We start from the raw sequence: 17,106 nt of genomic DNA on the forward strand, positions 1-17,106 counted from the left end.
AAAAGATAAAATTATTTTGAATAACTCAAAAATAAGAAATCACTTTTAAAAAAATTAAGAAAATATGTATTAAACTTTTTCTTTTCAATGTCATACATATTGATGTTAAATTTTTTAATATTATAAAATTATTATAAGAGTTTATTAATGACTTCGATTCCACTAGACTCTTAAATTAGTAGTTAGTATTCAGATTCAAAAAATATAGCTCACTCTTGCCAATCTTGTTCCACCTTCCATTTCTCAAAATCAGTTCGTACCAGAGGGGGAGAATAAAACCCTAAAACCTTTTTTTTTTTCTTCTTCTTCTAATATTTTTTCTTCGTCTTCATTGTTGATGTCCAATCCCTAAAAAGTCCTAATCCCTCTTTCTCTCTCTCTCTCTCTCTCTCTCTATATCCCTCTCCCAGTCCCTCTCACACACCTTCATTCCTCAGACGCACACGAATCGCCACTATCTAGAATCGATCATGAAGTTCGAGATAGAGGACGTGACCGTGTACTTCCCCTATGACAACATCTACCCGGAGCAGTACTCGTACATGGTAGAGCTCAAGCGCGCCCTCGACGCTAAGGGTCACTGTCTCCTGGAGATGCCCACCGGCACCGGCAAAACCATCGCGCTCCTCTCCCTCATCACCAGCTACGTCCTCTCCAAGCCCAATTCCCCCCTCAAGCTTCTCTACTGCACGCGCACTGTCCACGAGATGGAGAAGACGCTCGCCGAGCTCCGCCTCCTCCACGACTACCAGCTCCTGCACCTTGGTCCTGCCGCACGGATTCTCGCCCTCGGGTTGTCCTCCCGGAAGAATCTCTGCGTCAATTCAAGAGTTCTTGCGGCGGAGAATCGCGACTCCGTTGATGCTGGCTGCCGGAAGCTGACCGCCTCTTGGGTCCGGGCGCTGGCCGCGGAGAACCCCTCTGTGCCGTCATGTGAGTTCTTCGAGCAGTATGAGAGGGCGGGGTCGTCCGCAGTTCTGCCTCCAGGGGTTTACACTCTCCAGGTTTGGGTGTTTTTCCTGATTGGGAAATATTTTAAATTTATAGTGGTTTGAGTGGGCGAAAAGGGATTTGGATTTAGGATTTGGATTAAGGATTTGAATTGTGACTACAGTTGTGATATCATTTTGATTCTTGGTATTTTGGACAAATGTGGTCAATGCAGCTGCAATTGCTGTGTGATGCTGTTGGGTGAACCTAAAACATTGATTTTATGGTCAAAATCGCCGTTGTGGACGGAGTTATTGTTTGAAGTTTTTCTTTGGCGGTTTGAGTTGATGAAAAGGAATTTCGTTTTGATTATTTTTTAGTGTTTGCTAGTTTGAAATGTTTGTTGTTTAGGTCTGTTTAACCGGGAAATTTAGGTTTCGATTGGTTTTAGATGTGTTTAGATTTCGGATTCTGTGGATTTTTACTGTGATTTGTTGAAAAGTTCTATTATGATCAGTTTTGGATGATTCCTATTTTTGAAATAATTGATTTTCTTATTGTTAACTGGTTGAATATGAGAAATAAACCAAATTTTGTAAGTTTCTGATATGCTTTTATTTTGGAATATTCTGATTTTGTGGTTGACTAAAAACTTGATTCTATGGTTTTGGATGTTCAAATTCTGAGTGTCTGAATGAATAATATTTGATTTTTTTATATCAATTTTGGGTGTTCACGGAATTTGGGAATTTGTGTACAATGCAAATTATTTTTCTACTCTTACATTGGTTATTCATGAAGGAAGGATTTTGAAAGGTCAAACTTTACCTCCTACAGAACTGGAATTCCTGCCATTTTTCTCTTTGCAATAGTGTCAAATTCTGAGTGTCTGAAAGAATAATATTTGATTTTGATCAATTTTGGGTGTTCACTGATTTTGAAACGTTTGAATTATAGTGGGATTGACTGGAAATTTTCCATTTTGATTGGTTGTGCTCTAGGAATTTTACTAAAATTTTTGAATTGTTTGAAACTGAGTGTGTCTGTTAATTTTAGGATCTGAGAGTGTTTGGGAAGGAGAAGGGGTGGTGCCCATACTATTTGGCACGGCATATGGTGCAGTTTGCTAATGTGGTGGTGTATAGCTATCAATATTTGCTTGATCCAAAGGTGGCTGGCATAATATCTAAGGAAATGCAGAAAGAGTCTGTTGTTGTGTTTGATGAAGCTCATAATATCGATAATGTCTGTATTGAAGCACTTAGTGTGAGTGTGAGGAGGCAAACTATTGAAGGTGCCAGAAGAAACCTTACTAGGATGCGTCAGGAAATTGACAAGTATGTGCTGTTTCTAGCTTTCTCCTTCTGATCCAAAATTTCACTATGACAACTTAAATCGGGGAAAACAGGGGAAAGAATTAAAAGAATTTAAGGGCTCTGGTGAATTTGGCAACTTGTGTGCACTGTGAATTATTTTTCTACTCCTAGATTGGTTATTCATAAAGGAAGGATTTTGAAGGGTCAGACTTACATCTTAGAACTGGAATTCCTGCCATTTTCTGTTTGCGATAGTGTCATTAATGCTTTATTTTCTCTTGTTCCCATTGCTGAAATTTGATTCAGATTCTCTTAACTATTGGAATTTGAACTGGTAGGAAGGTTCAAGGCCACTGATGCAGGTAGACTCCGTGCTGAATACAACAGGCTTGTTGAAGGTTTGGCACTAAGAGGAGACTTGCCTGGTATGTAGGATGTCAGTTTTGTTCTTAATGTCTTACATGTTACCTCTTGGCTGTGGTCACAACTAACTAAAATTTCTTTTCTTTGCATAGCTACTGATGCTTGGCTTGCAAATCCAGCCTTGCCTGATGATATATTAAAAGAGGCTGTGCCTGGAAATATTCGCCGGGCTGAGCATTTTATTCATGTTTTACGTAGATTAGTTCAATATCTTGAAGGACGTTTAGACACTGAAAATGTGGAGAAGGAGAGCCCTGTTAGTTTCGTTGTCTCTATTCTTAACCATGCTGGAATTGACCAAAAATCACTAAAGTTCTGTTATGATCGCCTTCATTCATTGATGATGACATTGGAAATTACAGACACTGACGAGTTCCTTCATATCCAAACTATATGCGATTTTGCCACCCTTGTGGGAACATATGCTCGTGGTTTTTCTATTATAATTGAACCTTTTGATGAACGAATGCCACACATTCCTGATCCTGTATTACAGGTTAAATGTTATATTTTTATTTACTCCATCGCTGTTGTAACCATAAATTTAATTCTGTTATGAAATATTTATTTGTTTGTGTGTATTTAGTATACATTTTCTTATTCCTTTTTATCAAATAACATTTCAGCTTTGTTGCCACGATGCTTCTCTTGCCATCAAACCAGTTTTTGAGCGATTTCAGTCTGTTGTGATTACATCTGGCACACTAAGCCCAATAGATCTGTACCCTCGTCTTCTGAATTTCAATCCTGTTGTCAGTCGAAGTTTTACTATGTCCTTAACAAGAGATTGCATATGTCCAATGGTGCTTACCCGGGGCAGGTATTCCCATTAATTGCCTCTCTGCATTTTAAAACAGGCCTTTTTAAAATTCTATAAATCTGTGATTTGCTCGAAAGGGAACTCTTTTTTCTTCTTCCCTTTGTTTTCTTCTTAACATTTAATAAGTTTCTTGTTTCAGTGATCAGCTCCCGGTCAGTACAAAATTTGACATGAGAAGTGATCTGGGTGTAGTAAGGAATTATGGAAGGCTCTTATTGGAAATGTCTTCGGTTGTTCCTGATGGGATTGTATGCTTTTTTGTTAGTTACTCATATATGGACGGGATAGTGAATACCTGGAATGAGAATGGAATTTTAAAGGTGAGGAGACTAGTTAAATTCTTTGATATTCTGCTCATTTACTAGTAGAGCGGTAGTGCTTGTTATACAGTTTGGCGGTATGCTAAAAACATAATTTTTGCAGGAAATAATGCAACATAAACTTGTCTTTATTGAGACTCAGGATGTGGTAGAGACTACATTAGCTCTTGATAACTACCGAAAGGCTTGTGATTGTGGAAGAGGTGCTATATTTTTTTCTGTAGCTAGGTAAGATAACAGAACCATATCCTCCCGGGATTTTACATGATAAGTCTGCTCCATGATTGAATGCTGTACGTTAAAATGAGTTGCATTACTTCTTTTGAAAAAGAAAATCTACCTTTTGATGCTGGATTGCCTAACTGCTACTGCGTGACACTCAGTCTAATTCTCCCAACCTCGGCCTTAACATCCAACCCTCTCTGGTTCCAACTTCTCTTTTGGTGTTTTCCATTTCTCAGTCATTTGATCTTTTTAATCCTCTCTTGTTCTCTTCTTCGTTTCTGCAATTTGTTTGTGGTAGAAGCTAAGTTTTACTCTTTCGTTGCTTGCTGGAGATTGAAGTCTGCTGCACTCTCTGTTATGTGTGATCTATTTTCTTTCATGCTTTAGTTATGGGTTGTATAATACATTAAGAGTTTTCAATTTAAGTCTGCTTAAATAATTTGTTGTGATTTAAAAGTTACTTTTCTTGTTTAAATCGTTTTCTCACTTGATATATAGTGTTGTATTTTAGTTGAAACATACAAGTTGTTTTATAATGTTCTGTGAGAAATATTTGGACATTGGCAACGCAATTTCTATTTCCTACTGGGCTACTTTATTATCTGACAAGGGAAGGGGATATTGAAACTTTTTGTGCTGAAACAAAATATATGCTTCTGCGACAAGGTCTTGTATATTGAAATCTAACTTTACCAGAACTGCCTGTGGAAGTTTTAGATCTGAACCTGTTCCATCTGTTCTGTGATTTTTTAATTAATTCTTTGTCTCTTTTGTGTTTCTTTTCGTTGAATCCTACATGAAAGTAGGATGCCGCAATTTGAACTCTCCATTATCAGTAGTATTTTTGCCTTTTTATGCAAATAAATGCTTGTATACATACCAGTTTCTTGATCTTTAACAAACTATCTTGTTTAGATTTTAGAAATTAGAACATGTGCAATTCCTTATTGAAGGAAATTTAGAAGTTGATTGTTTATACAACAGAATGATTTTCTCAATAGGTGGGATTGGCTACATGAATCATATGCTGCCAATTTTTTTTGCTAAAACCAAGCTGTCAAAGTGGCCATTTAGATCTAAGTCCTTTCTGGTGGTGATTGTTTTCTATAATTCCTCTCACTAACTGTTGGCTCATCCCTCATTTCATAAACAATTCTTACTATGGTTTATATTGGTAATCCTATCACGTGGAACATGGGGTGGGAAATCAAGGACTTGTTATTATTATAGAGATTATAATAATGAGAAATTAGTCTTTTATACTTTTGATCTAAATTGTTCTTGATCATAGGATTATTAAGGATATGACATCATTAATCTGGATTGATCAATATATGTAGTGGTCTTTATTAGATAAAGATTAATATATCTCATTTTTTAAATTACACATATAAATGGTGGATATGGATATGACCACTGAACTCAATTTTTAAATTACACATAGAACTGATTTACTCAAAAACGTCTCCAATAGCTATTAATTGTTTAATCAATTTTTTAAATATGACTTAATATAATTTGATTTGTTACTAGAAATTGAATAAAAGGCCAAACAAACTTGAGAGAATTCCTATAAGATAGGAACAAAATATGTTAATTTGGGCAAGTAAATTATTAGATGATGACTTATGTTTTGGATTTTTTTTATATTTGGATTTTTTTTATTAATCATTAATCATTAACAAGTTATTTAATCAAGGAGCTTGTCATGAATTAAATAAAACATGACAATGAAATAAATAATAATAAACACAATTTTATTATTTTACTAACATGGCAGATTTGATCTAGGGCATACGTCAAATCCAATCGTTTTCATCTATTACTTTCATTGTTTATGAAAGAAAAATATTTCTTATTTTTGCTAGTTACGCTACTAGTTACTAAAATTGTGTACTGCTTTGCCTATTTATTAAATTAATCTGACTAGAAAATATCTACTTGTTTGCAGGGGAAAGGTTGCTGAAGGTATAGATTTTGATCGACATTATGGTCGACTAGTAATCATGTTTGGTGTTCCTTTTCAATACACATTAAGCAAGTGAGTTTCATTTGACTAAATTTCTGAATAAGTATAATTTGAAACTGTTATATTTCTTTACCTATTTCTTGTCAAAATTATGGTGGTTAAAATGTGAGTTGCAGAACTTACTAGAGTAATAAATTTCCAGGATTTTGCTTGCACGTCTGGAATATCTACGAGATACTTTTCAAATCAAGGAAGGAGATTTTCTGACTTTTGATGCATTGGTTTGACTCTCTCTCCCACATACATGCATGCACACAATTAGTGCTGATAATTTGATTGTTAGATTCCTATACTTAGTGAACTTTTTCTGCTTAAGCAGAGACAAGCTGCTCAGTGTGTGGGTCGTGTAATTCGTTCAAAGGCTGATTATGGGATGATGATTTTCGCAGACAAAAGGTTAGTATCCTTACATCCTTTTTGCTTTCATGAGCAAAGTAGCACATTTTTTAGAATGTGAGGGTTGCATCTGTTATTCTTTGCTGAAGTTAAGATTTTGCTTAAATTTATTTGAGCCTCTAAAAGTTTTCTAGTTTCTAGTTTTGATTCAAAAAGCACAATGCACTCTTTTAGTAACTTTATTGAATCCTTCCTGAAATGGATTAGAAGTTATTGCCTGTCTCCAATAATGTTATGACTTCTACACTCTGCAGGTATAGCCGTCATGACAAACGATCAAAATTGCCTGGTTGGATTCTCTCTCATTTACATGATGCCCACCTGAACTTGAGCACAGACATGGCTTTGCATATAGCACGTGAGGTATGTCCTTGTGTGTACCACGGGATTGAAACTTGTCAGTTGTACATATATTGCATTGTCCAGAAATCTCATGGAGGCTTGGGCATCTTGTTTTTCATTTATGTTCATTCTTTTCTTTCATCCTCTTTTTCTGTTGGTTATTTCCCTTAAGATAAATTATTAGCTGGTATTTTATCTGAAGGACTATGATTGTGCCAAATTGCCTAGAGTCGGAATTTCGAAGTAGTAATTAAGATCCTAGGCCTTCTTGTGCAGTAGATTTTATGATCTTGTGTAAACCTTTGCTTCACATTTAACTAGTAGAATTTGTCGAATGCAGTTCCTCAGGAAAATGGCTCAGCCATATGATAAAACTGGTGGCACCGGCAGGAAAACCTTGTTGTCCCAGGAAGATTTGCAGAAAATGGTTATCAGTGGCATGGATGATATGATGTTCTGAGGCATCCCTCTGCATGTCCTACTATTTTTGGAGCTGGGGTGGCTTTGATCTGGTTATTAATCCCACATGTAGTTCTTATCTTCACAGATATAAAAGAAGTGCAATTTTGATGCGAATGGATTCATGGAGCAATCCATAATGATGTTTTTTGTTGAACTTAATCATGTTAGGCTTGCAGTGGGTTTATGGTGTTTGGGTGGGTACTTTTGCATGCTTATCATGGGTTCCATTATTTAACCTATTTATCACTGTAGTTTGTTTATACTTTTGATAATGATTCTTGATCGACATCTCGTAATACAGCAGTGTTTAGATGCCCCCTTATTTGAGGCTTCATCAAGTAGCTTTTGTATCCTTTTTGGACAGTTGTCAAAAAGTATAGATAAACGTGCAACAAAATTGAACTAAACACTGAATTTATGAACAATTAAAATCATTATATATTTTGGTAGGTAAAAGTCATTTGTGAGAATTAAGTTTAATGATTGATGTATTATACAGGAATTAAAAGTAAGAATTGTGATACTTGTTAGGGTGTAAATGTTAGTTTTAATGATAGATCATGTTCAGTTATAATTGAATATTTCAAATAAAGTTAAGTTTATGTTAGATATTATTATCATAACAATTTATTAAAAAAAATAAAATAATAAAATAATGAAAAAATATTAAATTTATGATAAAAATACATTAATATTATAATACCTGAGAATCATTGTTTTGAAATCAATGAGGGATGAAATCATTGTTTTAATGGAACTTTAGGTAAATAAATAAATAAAAATTAAATAGTTTACATTATTATTAAATAATACATGTTCATTTTTTATGATAAAAAATAATGAAATTATTTTTATCGTAGTTAACTTTTATTTATTATAGATGATTTTTTTTACTTTAAATAGTTTTTTAGCTAAATGATGACTAAATTAAAAAAATGGTAAATAAAAAATAATTAAATTTTTAAAAGATTACTCAAAAAGTAAGATTGGTAAAATAATTATTTTAATTTTAAAATTATTAATTAAAAGATAAAATTAGAAATAAAATTAATAAAGAAAATATTTTTTTATATAATAGTATAGATAATTTCATATTACTAAAGGTGGAACTATTATTATTATATTTCATTCTTTGTATTAAAAATGAATATAAACTTTGAATTAAATATATCAAAATAGTTATGTTAAATTAATAAATTAAAAAATGGCCGTTCACAATAACGGTTCTTAAAAATAAAGTAAACTACAACAAAATAGGAAGTTCATAAAATATAAAACTATAAGATATACATATATGATTGATATAAATTATTCAATCGTATGTTTTATAACAAAAATGATGATAGTTGATAGGAAGGTGAGGCGACGGCGATTTGCAATGTTAATTTGATCTTCAATAACTTCATGTTTGAATTCTGATGGTGTTTCGAAGATAGTTATTGCTATTGATACTAAAATATTCAAACTCAGCATTTTTACATATAATTCCATTCTTAATTTTAAGAATTTTATTATATTACATAAATTTCCTTCATTAATATTTTCTTTTTTCAAAATTATATTCTTAAATTTAAGAATTTTCTCAAGGCTTTGTGTTAGCCTTTGTTCACTTGGATGAGAGGAATTGAGGGAGAGTGAGTGGATGAATTTGAGGGATTTGAGAGTCAATTAATTGTTGTTTATTTGAGTGAATTTATAGGTAAATGAGAGTGAATTTGGAAGTAAAGTTTATGAGAATTAGTGTAGGATTTGATTGATATGATAGATAAAAAAATTGTTTAATTGGTAAAAATTGAAGATTATCAAAATGTTCCTAGTTATTAAAGTAATATAAAATGGTAATTGTTAATGTTATATTTAATTGTAAAAAAGTTTATAAAGAGTAAAAAATTAACATTAATTATTAAAATTAAATTTAATATTGTACAAAAATTTTATTTTAGTAATATGAATTTATTTTTAATTGTAATATTTTTGTAATATTATTTAGGTTTAATGTCTCTTTAGGTCCATATTTTCGCCTAGAATCTCAAATATGTCTCTTTCTTTTTCGGCGTCTAATTGGGTCTTTATTTTTGTAAAATTGAATCAAATAAAGACTTTCCGTCAAATTGATCAAACGCCGTTAAGGAGGGAGTGACGTGGCATGCTCACAGTGTAATTTTTTATTACCTGACATTAAAATCGTGACTGAATTGTATTTTTTTAATTTTTGAATTAAAAAGTGAAGTGTACAAAGTGGAAATATAATTTAAATAAGCACAAAATTGGAAAATCAAATTAAATTAATTTGACGGCCATCACCTGTGCCGCCCCTTCCTCACCAAAAATTAGGGTTTCAAATTTGAGGGAAGGAGGAAAGCTTCATGCGCCGCGAGAGAACATGGGGGTGTTAATTGAGAATGTCTCGTGGCAGCTCTTGGAGGCATGATTCAGAGAAGATAAAGCAAGGTTGCTTCACAGTTTTTGTGTAGAAGACACGATTAGGTAGTGCGAACTTGAATCTCGCAGGGGAGATCGATGGTGGAAGCGCGAATCGCGGTGGAGTAGGTTCTCGCGTTGACTGGCTGTCTCTCGCGGAGGAAATTTCGAGTTCGATTCGCGATGGGGTTTTGTCGCGGCGACTTGCGTTTCTCTGCGTTTTCTAGCTTGGATTTGATGCAGGTTTCTGATGCGATGATGGAGGAGATGATGTCGCTAACTGGTGGTTGTAGTGAAGCTCGCAAGGAAGAAGAAAGGGATCTGGATTTAGGATTACATGGCAATTGGGATTTTTCTGATTTCTGGGTTTGCAGGTGATGAAGATGAATGTGCGGCGACCATGGAGGTTAGCAACAACGGCTTGTGGTCCGACAAGGATGATGGTGGCGGTACAACGTGGCTAACGGCGACATTGGCTAGGTTAGGGAATTAAGGTTTGGCGGCAGCCTGTTATAGGATATTATTACTAGTCAACCGAACGACGGAATGTAGGAAGAGGTTGAGCGGTGAGGGAGAAAAATAAGGGAACCGAACGACTGAAGGCAGTGAGGCTACCGAGCGAGGCCGAGAGTGAAGAAGCACGGGAGTCGATAGGTTGAAGATTTTCGAATTTAATTTGATTTTCCAATTCAGCACTTAATTTAATTTGATTTTTCAATTTTGCCCTTACTTAAATTATATTTTCACTCTGTACACTTCATTTTTTAATTCAAAAATTAAAAAAATACAATCCAGTCACGTTTTTAATGCCACGTAATAAAAAATTACACTGTCAGCATGTCATGTCACACCCTCCTTAATGACGTTTGATCAATTTGACAGAAAGCCTTTATTTGATCCAATTTTACAAAAATAAGGACCCAACTGAGAAGCCGAAAAGAAAGGGGACCTATATGAGATTCTGGGTCGAAAATAGGGACCTAAAGTGACATTAAACCTATTATTTATTACCAAGTGGTATGATTTTATTTCTTATCAAAGTGAAATTGAATATTTTTAAAGAAAGAAATAATTGAACAAAGTTAGAATATTACATGAGATAAAAAAAGTGCAAACATAATAACATAAATATATTTGTCATAGTTTATGATTAAGTTGCTTCGTTGAGATATGTAAGCAATCTATTGAAACGACTTTGTATTGACATCCCTAGTAGACGTCTTGTATGAGATGGATGTGAAGATAGAAAGTGGAAGCACTATCTAAGTAAATTATCATCTCGAATGTTCATAGTCCGTAATAAATTATGAATTTGTTCTGAAGTTGGATTAGAAGAATGAGTCCTGACCGCTAACAGCACATTTCGACGCTCCATGGCCTGTACTTGTCGTTCAAGAATTTCACATAGTCTTCTTCTTTCAGTAATTCCCTTTTCCAATTCATCAATGATTCTAGAATCCATCTGATTTGCAGTTCATTATGTTGACAAAAAAATGTTTCATAACTGATGTGAAAGCAAGTCGAATTGAAATATAGCTAATGTAAGAAATCAAACACATAAAGTCAATGTAACCAAATAAGTCATGTAATACAGTCATAGAATAGTAATGAACTTAATCATCTAAATGATGCAAAATTAAGTTAACATTATAATTCAGGCTAGCAAATTGTTGATTCATGTCGATTGATAAGTTTGCCAAGTTATCTTCAATACGTTGAACTCGCCCCTACATTTGTTCCATGTCCTCCATTCTGTGTTGCAAGTCTTGTAACCCTTCCCACATTTGAGTCATCATATTAGAATTTGAAGGATATGGAGGAGGCTGCACATGGTGCTCATGTTGAGGAATATGATGTTGTGGTTGCTCGTCGTCTTCATCATCATCGACGTCATGTTGCCAAACACCGTTGACATTAACAATATTGAACCTCTTCAAAGAATTAGTTGAAAAATGTTGCCTGCTCCCAATCTGAGTGCTGGCATCGACTTCATGATGTACTCCACTGTATTGCATGATTTGGGTGATCAAGACACCGTATGGTAGGGATTGTGTCACTAGCCTTGCATTTAAGCATATGCTACATGATGTGATGAGGCCAATTGATAACAATATTATTTTTAAGCACCCATAACATAAAGATATCCTCCTGCAATAACTTTGCAAAATTTACAGGTCGTGGAGTCAAATGTGCACAATAATATAATGCAGAAGTCTATCATTAATATTCAAACAACCAACTATTTTAACCCGTTGACCCTGCATTTCTGGTTTGACCATAGTAGCATATGCCATGTCCCGATCATAGGGAAAGTCATCTGGAATATTTGCGAAAAACAATTTCTTATCCTCGTACTTTAGATGAGCAACATTACACCAATAAGTTGGTTTCAATCTAATTCTTCTCTTGTTGACTGATGAGTGCATATTTATGCCTACATTTATGCTTTAAAATTCAAATTTTTGATGGGATAATTGTGCTTAAATGGTTGATTTTAAGTGAATTTGTGATGATTGGAATTGTTGGGTTTTGGGAAATAAAGAGACGTAAAAAGTGAGTTTTAGTGCATAAATTATTCTTGGATGTTCTAATGTTTATTTGTGTAGCTGAGAATATAAGTTTTATTGGTCCAAATGGCAATTCAAGGCCCAAAATCAGATTTTATTTGGAAAATTCAGAAGGGGCTAAAGTTCAGATAGAGGAAATTTCAGGGTATTTGTGCAATTTTGGAAAGTCAGAAAATCTAAAAGATAAAATTCAGTTGTTGAATTTAATTTGGGAATATCAACAGAAAATATCTTCCAAATAATTTTATCATTATCTAAATCTTTTAGTTATTTGGAAGATATAGGATATAAGATAATTAAGTTAATATCTATCAAATATTCTTTAAAACTGATTTAATCTAATGAATATTTGAAAGATATAATATATCAACAGAAAATATCTTATCAACAAACTATTCAGAGTCCAAGCCCAATCAAGCCTATATAAAGAGACCCAAGGGAGGCAGAAAGAGGGACTTCACTTAATTCATTCATTCTCTGATACTCCTTTCATTTTTCTTTCATCTTGTATTTAACTTCATTCATGAAGAGCTAAGCATCTAGGGCTATTCTGCTATAATTCCATTATGTATTCTGAGGTTAGATTGATGTAATACGATTGTTTATTTTGATTATTGATTTAAGTTGTTCTTTCTCTATGTCTTTCATCTCTCTATCTTGTTAAAAGTAAAGATTTTTGCATCATAATGTGTTCGAATCTACATGCATATTGATTATATGAGTTCTAGGGTTTCTAGGTTTAAATGAGAATTTACTTTGATTTAATTTAGGAACTTTCATATGATTAAATGGTTTTTACTATCAATTGAGAATGTACTTTGGTTGATTAGTAATAATTTCAACTATAATCAATTGAGAATTTACTTTGATTGATTAACTTTTAATTTGGTTAGGAGATTTAAGAATAGACATGATTAAACACAATAAAATTTGATTGAGAATGTACTTTGGTGAATTTATTGTGAATAATCTAGAAAGGTTTTGCATTTGATTGAGAATTTACTTTGGTTAAATGCATGATCGCCCTCAAATTAATTAAGAATGTACTTTAAGTAATTTGAAACTTGAATAATAATCAATTGAACAATTATCTGTGAATAACCGATGATGAATGTATCTTGGAAAAACAGTGGAATTAGCCTATTTCATCATAACTGTTTTTAAGTTTCTTATTTATTCTTTAAACATTCTTAAACCATTACTTTTATTCATAAGCATTGCATAACATTCATAAGATTCAGATATTCGAAAGCAATTCCGTGTTCGTTGGGAAACGACTCAGGGTTACGTTAACCCTATCTACTTTCTTAAATACTACTTGGCAATACTAATGTTGCCTTGAAAAGTAGTATTAGTTTCTTATCCTTGTACTTTAGATGAGCAACATTACACCAATAAGTTGGTTTCAATCTAATTCTTCTCTTGTTGACCTCACTACGAAGATATCCATTTGCAGAAATTCTTAGATTTGAATAAAACACTTTTATCAAATTCGAATAGAAGGATCGTTGCAATGTCAGAAAATCTACCACTCCTTGAAATACAAGATGATGTTGAAAATATAAGCCTGACGCCACAAAGGAATCAAAATTCATGATTTTGGAACAACAATATTTCTTGTTTAGAAGTCAGTGGCGTAGTGTTTCATCTGATGGCTATCACTGAAGAAACGATGCAGATCTAATACATCTGCAACAGATGGTGTGATATAGGTAGGAGCTTCTGCCTCAGTTGTGCATTCTTTTCCCTTACGAATTTTTCTAGGCCTTTTCTGGGCATACTTAACTAACCCAGTTGTTCTTAATCTCTCACAAAGATTAATAAATGCCTCTGGACCCATCCTAATAATGTCGCGACACCAATTAGTATGCACAAGGTACAACATTAACTGCTCCCTATGATGGTCTTTGTTTGGTAGGAAATTGCTTACACTACTCGAATCTCTCGAATACATATTCAAAATATTCAATGCATGTCCAACGATGCATAACATTGTTAGTGCCACCAATTATGTGGTTATTTGTAATTGTTGATGTAACATTGCGATCATATTGAAGTCTACACCAACCACATCATCATCTATATCTTCGCCGTCCAAATATGAGAGATCTATTCTTCTTCCATCTAAAGGTACTTAATGAAATATAAACATTTTAACAACTTTATACATCCAACTAAAATAAACATTATAATTACATTCATGCATTCATATAGTCATACCCGATTACCAAATTCATGCATTCATATAATAATTAAACACAATATATTAATATATTCATACTACATTCATATAATCATGCTTTCATATTTTCATATATATATATATATATATATATATATCAATCAGTAAATAAACCAACCATATTCATGCATATTAATTAAATACAATAATATAAAACACACCTATTGAAGAGATTTATCAAGATTTGAAAGAAGATTGAACCAATGCAATGCGCACTCACATATTGAATAAGATGGAAATTTCAAATGCCAATATTCAAATAAAAGAGTGACAATTCCAAACCAAACCTATTAAAAAAAGGACATCAATATCTTATATCATATAATGCTTCAAAAAATATAAACTATGTTAAACGTCTACCTTCAATTCACTCTACAGAATGCCTCTTCAATCAACTCCAGATAATGCCTCAACACACCAAGTTAGGAAGCTCAACCAGGTAATACATGATAATTTATAACATACAACCACCAAGTTTTTTCGACCTCAGACAAAAATGCTCTAATGATAGTATAAGAGCAAGTTCAGAACTTCAGAAACAGTAAGCTACACATCTAATTGGAAGAATAAAGTTGTCTTTAACAATACAAATACCAAGCAAATGGAGAAAATATGTCTCCTTAACCTGGACAGGGTACTTATCCCTCACAACACCTCCAACAGCTTACCAAATACACCTTCTTGTTCCAAAAACCTACAACACATAGAAAGGGTTAGCCTGCTGCCATGAAAACAAAATCCTTCAACTCCCTTTATTACTCTGGGGTTGCTGCTGCATGTACACGTTCATGGACATGATCTCCTACACCTTCCTCACGATTCATAGCAATGCCAACAACCTTCCAATCGCATCAGCCATGCACGAAAGCATTAACGGAATGTTTACACGCTTCTGGAAACGAATCAATGCGAGGGAGGAAAGAATGCAACTCTGGGGAACCGTATAACGCACCCACGAACCAAATACACAGTTATAACATGCTCAAGCAATCACTAGAACTGAATACAACACAGAGTGGAATTGAATACGACACATTCTTCAAATCCCATAAGCGTTGGAACCGAATACAACATGCACAAAATCGAATACAACGTTGTGTGCAATTTCTTCTAAGCAGTGGAATCAGATACGCGATGTATGGAACCGAATACAACGTGCTTTGGAATTTCTTCTAACCACTGGAACCGGATACACCATTTTTGGAACCGAATACACAACCATGAAGAACATCAAACTCTTCTTCAAACTCTTCTTCAACCGCTGCTTCAAGCTTTCTTCATCTTCATCCATCAACCTCCTCAACATGAAGCGCCTTCTTCGTCATCAATCAACCTCGTTCTTCGTCTTCATCTCAACCACATGGCTCCAACCTGCAACAACCACATAAAAATCACAAAAAAAGATTACCTCAGATGAACTCCCTTGCTGCTCTCACTCTCAACTAAGAATACTTTAGCATAGACACAACTCTCAACACTTACGCACAACTTCTCAAAGTAAACACACTGCTGCCTCAAACATTTGATGTCTTTATGTAAACACACAAGCATCAGTTAATACACAGACCATGTTCATGGTCAAAGCTTTGTTTTCAAACTCAAACCTCTTTTGCCAGGAATCTCTCCTGTTCACTTGAATGGTTTTGTCAATGGTAGAGAATCTCACCAGCTAGGGCTGCTAAAGCAACAAATGCGTGGCCAACGAAAGTGCAAAGTTACTTCTCACATGGGCAACAACAATAGCTTTGTTACTCGTGACAGCACAATGTATACCTTATTTATCTTATGCATGCTTCTTACTTCTTGGAATCGATTATAAAACTTTGGAATCAAATAAGATTGAAAAGCTTATTATTGTCGTGGTATTTTACAAATATGAGAGGGTAGATATGTCATTTATATATAAATCAGTGCAAATCTCCGTAAGATAGCAAGATGGTTAAAATACTCATATCATGCAAATCAACGCATTTCTTTTCTTATAAATCAGCGTAAACGAACAAAAAATATCTCACAAATCATTTCTCGTTTTTTCTCATAAATAGTGTTTTCCTTTCAAGTGAACACAGTGTTAAAGATTAGAAGTCGTTTATGTCAAGAAGTAAAATAACAACACTGAGAATATCGTATGTAAGTAAATATTCAAAGCAATTCAACTATTTCTTCCTTAACATACAATTGGTGAAACATTTTTTCTTGATTATTGGCTTCCAGATATTACTTTAATGGAGTGTCAGAAATTTTACATTCTAAATAAAAAACAACTTCTTGAAATATAAAAAATTAATAAAGTAAACTTTGGAAGTCTTGGACAATTTTAACATTGGAAAAATACTTTGAAATGTTTTAAGTTGGAAGATCTCAAAAATACTTTTACTTCATAATTATAAAGTTTTTTCTTCTCAATTCATGCACGAAAAAACAAAAAAGGTTTACAAAGGAATTCGCAAAACTTCTACTGTAAACTAAAACCAAACATGTTCTTAAAATTCTAAAATTTCGAAAGGAATGTTTTTGAAAAAATATAAAAATAAATTAATGACATGGGCCATAAAAAGACTAGGCCTAAGCTGAGCCCAAGATCCATAAAAATTACAAATAGTTTGAAACTAA

The 17,106-nt window shown here is 33.6% G+C and overlaps 1 protein-coding gene across 1 annotated transcript; it reads left to right on the forward strand.

Annotated features, from left to right (window-relative positions):
- The first annotated feature begins 218 nt into the window (after nucleotides 1-218).
- Nucleotides 219-7,601, forward strand: LOC148199379 (general transcription and DNA repair factor IIH helicase subunit XPD). The gene is made up of 12 exons (XM_088113843.1): nucleotides 219-1,004; nucleotides 1,987-2,267; nucleotides 2,589-2,671; nucleotides 2,762-3,165; nucleotides 3,296-3,489; nucleotides 3,629-3,809; nucleotides 3,913-4,037; nucleotides 5,986-6,075; nucleotides 6,206-6,284; nucleotides 6,383-6,459; nucleotides 6,714-6,822; nucleotides 7,142-7,601. The coding sequence occupies exons 1-12, from the start codon at nucleotides 471-473 to the stop codon at nucleotides 7,259-7,261; spliced, it is 2,277 nt and encodes a 758-aa protein (XP_087969969.1). The 5' UTR covers nucleotides 219-470; the 3' UTR covers nucleotides 7,262-7,601.
- The last annotated feature ends 9,505 nt before the right edge of the window (nucleotides 7,602-17,106 follow it).

This window comes from Vigna umbellata, chromosome 4 (assembly GCF_029865625.1).
Source record: "Vigna umbellata cultivar VRB3 chromosome 4, Vumbellata_1.0, whole genome shotgun sequence".
NCBI lineage: Eukaryota > Viridiplantae > Streptophyta > Magnoliopsida > Fabales > Fabaceae > Vigna > Vigna umbellata.

Coding starts and splice junctions, on each gene's coding strand:
- LOC148199379 (XM_088113843.1), top strand. CDS start 471: ATGAAGTTCGAGATAGAGGACGTGACCGTGTACTTCCCCTATGACAAC. Junction 2,672..2,761: donor ACTAAGAGGAGACTTGCCTG/GTATGTAGGATG, acceptor TTCTTTGCATAG/CTACTGATGCTTGGCTTGCA. Junction 3,490..3,628: donor ATGGTGCTTACCCGGGGCAG/GTATTCCCATTA, acceptor TTCTTGTTTCAG/TGATCAGCTCCCGGTCAGTA.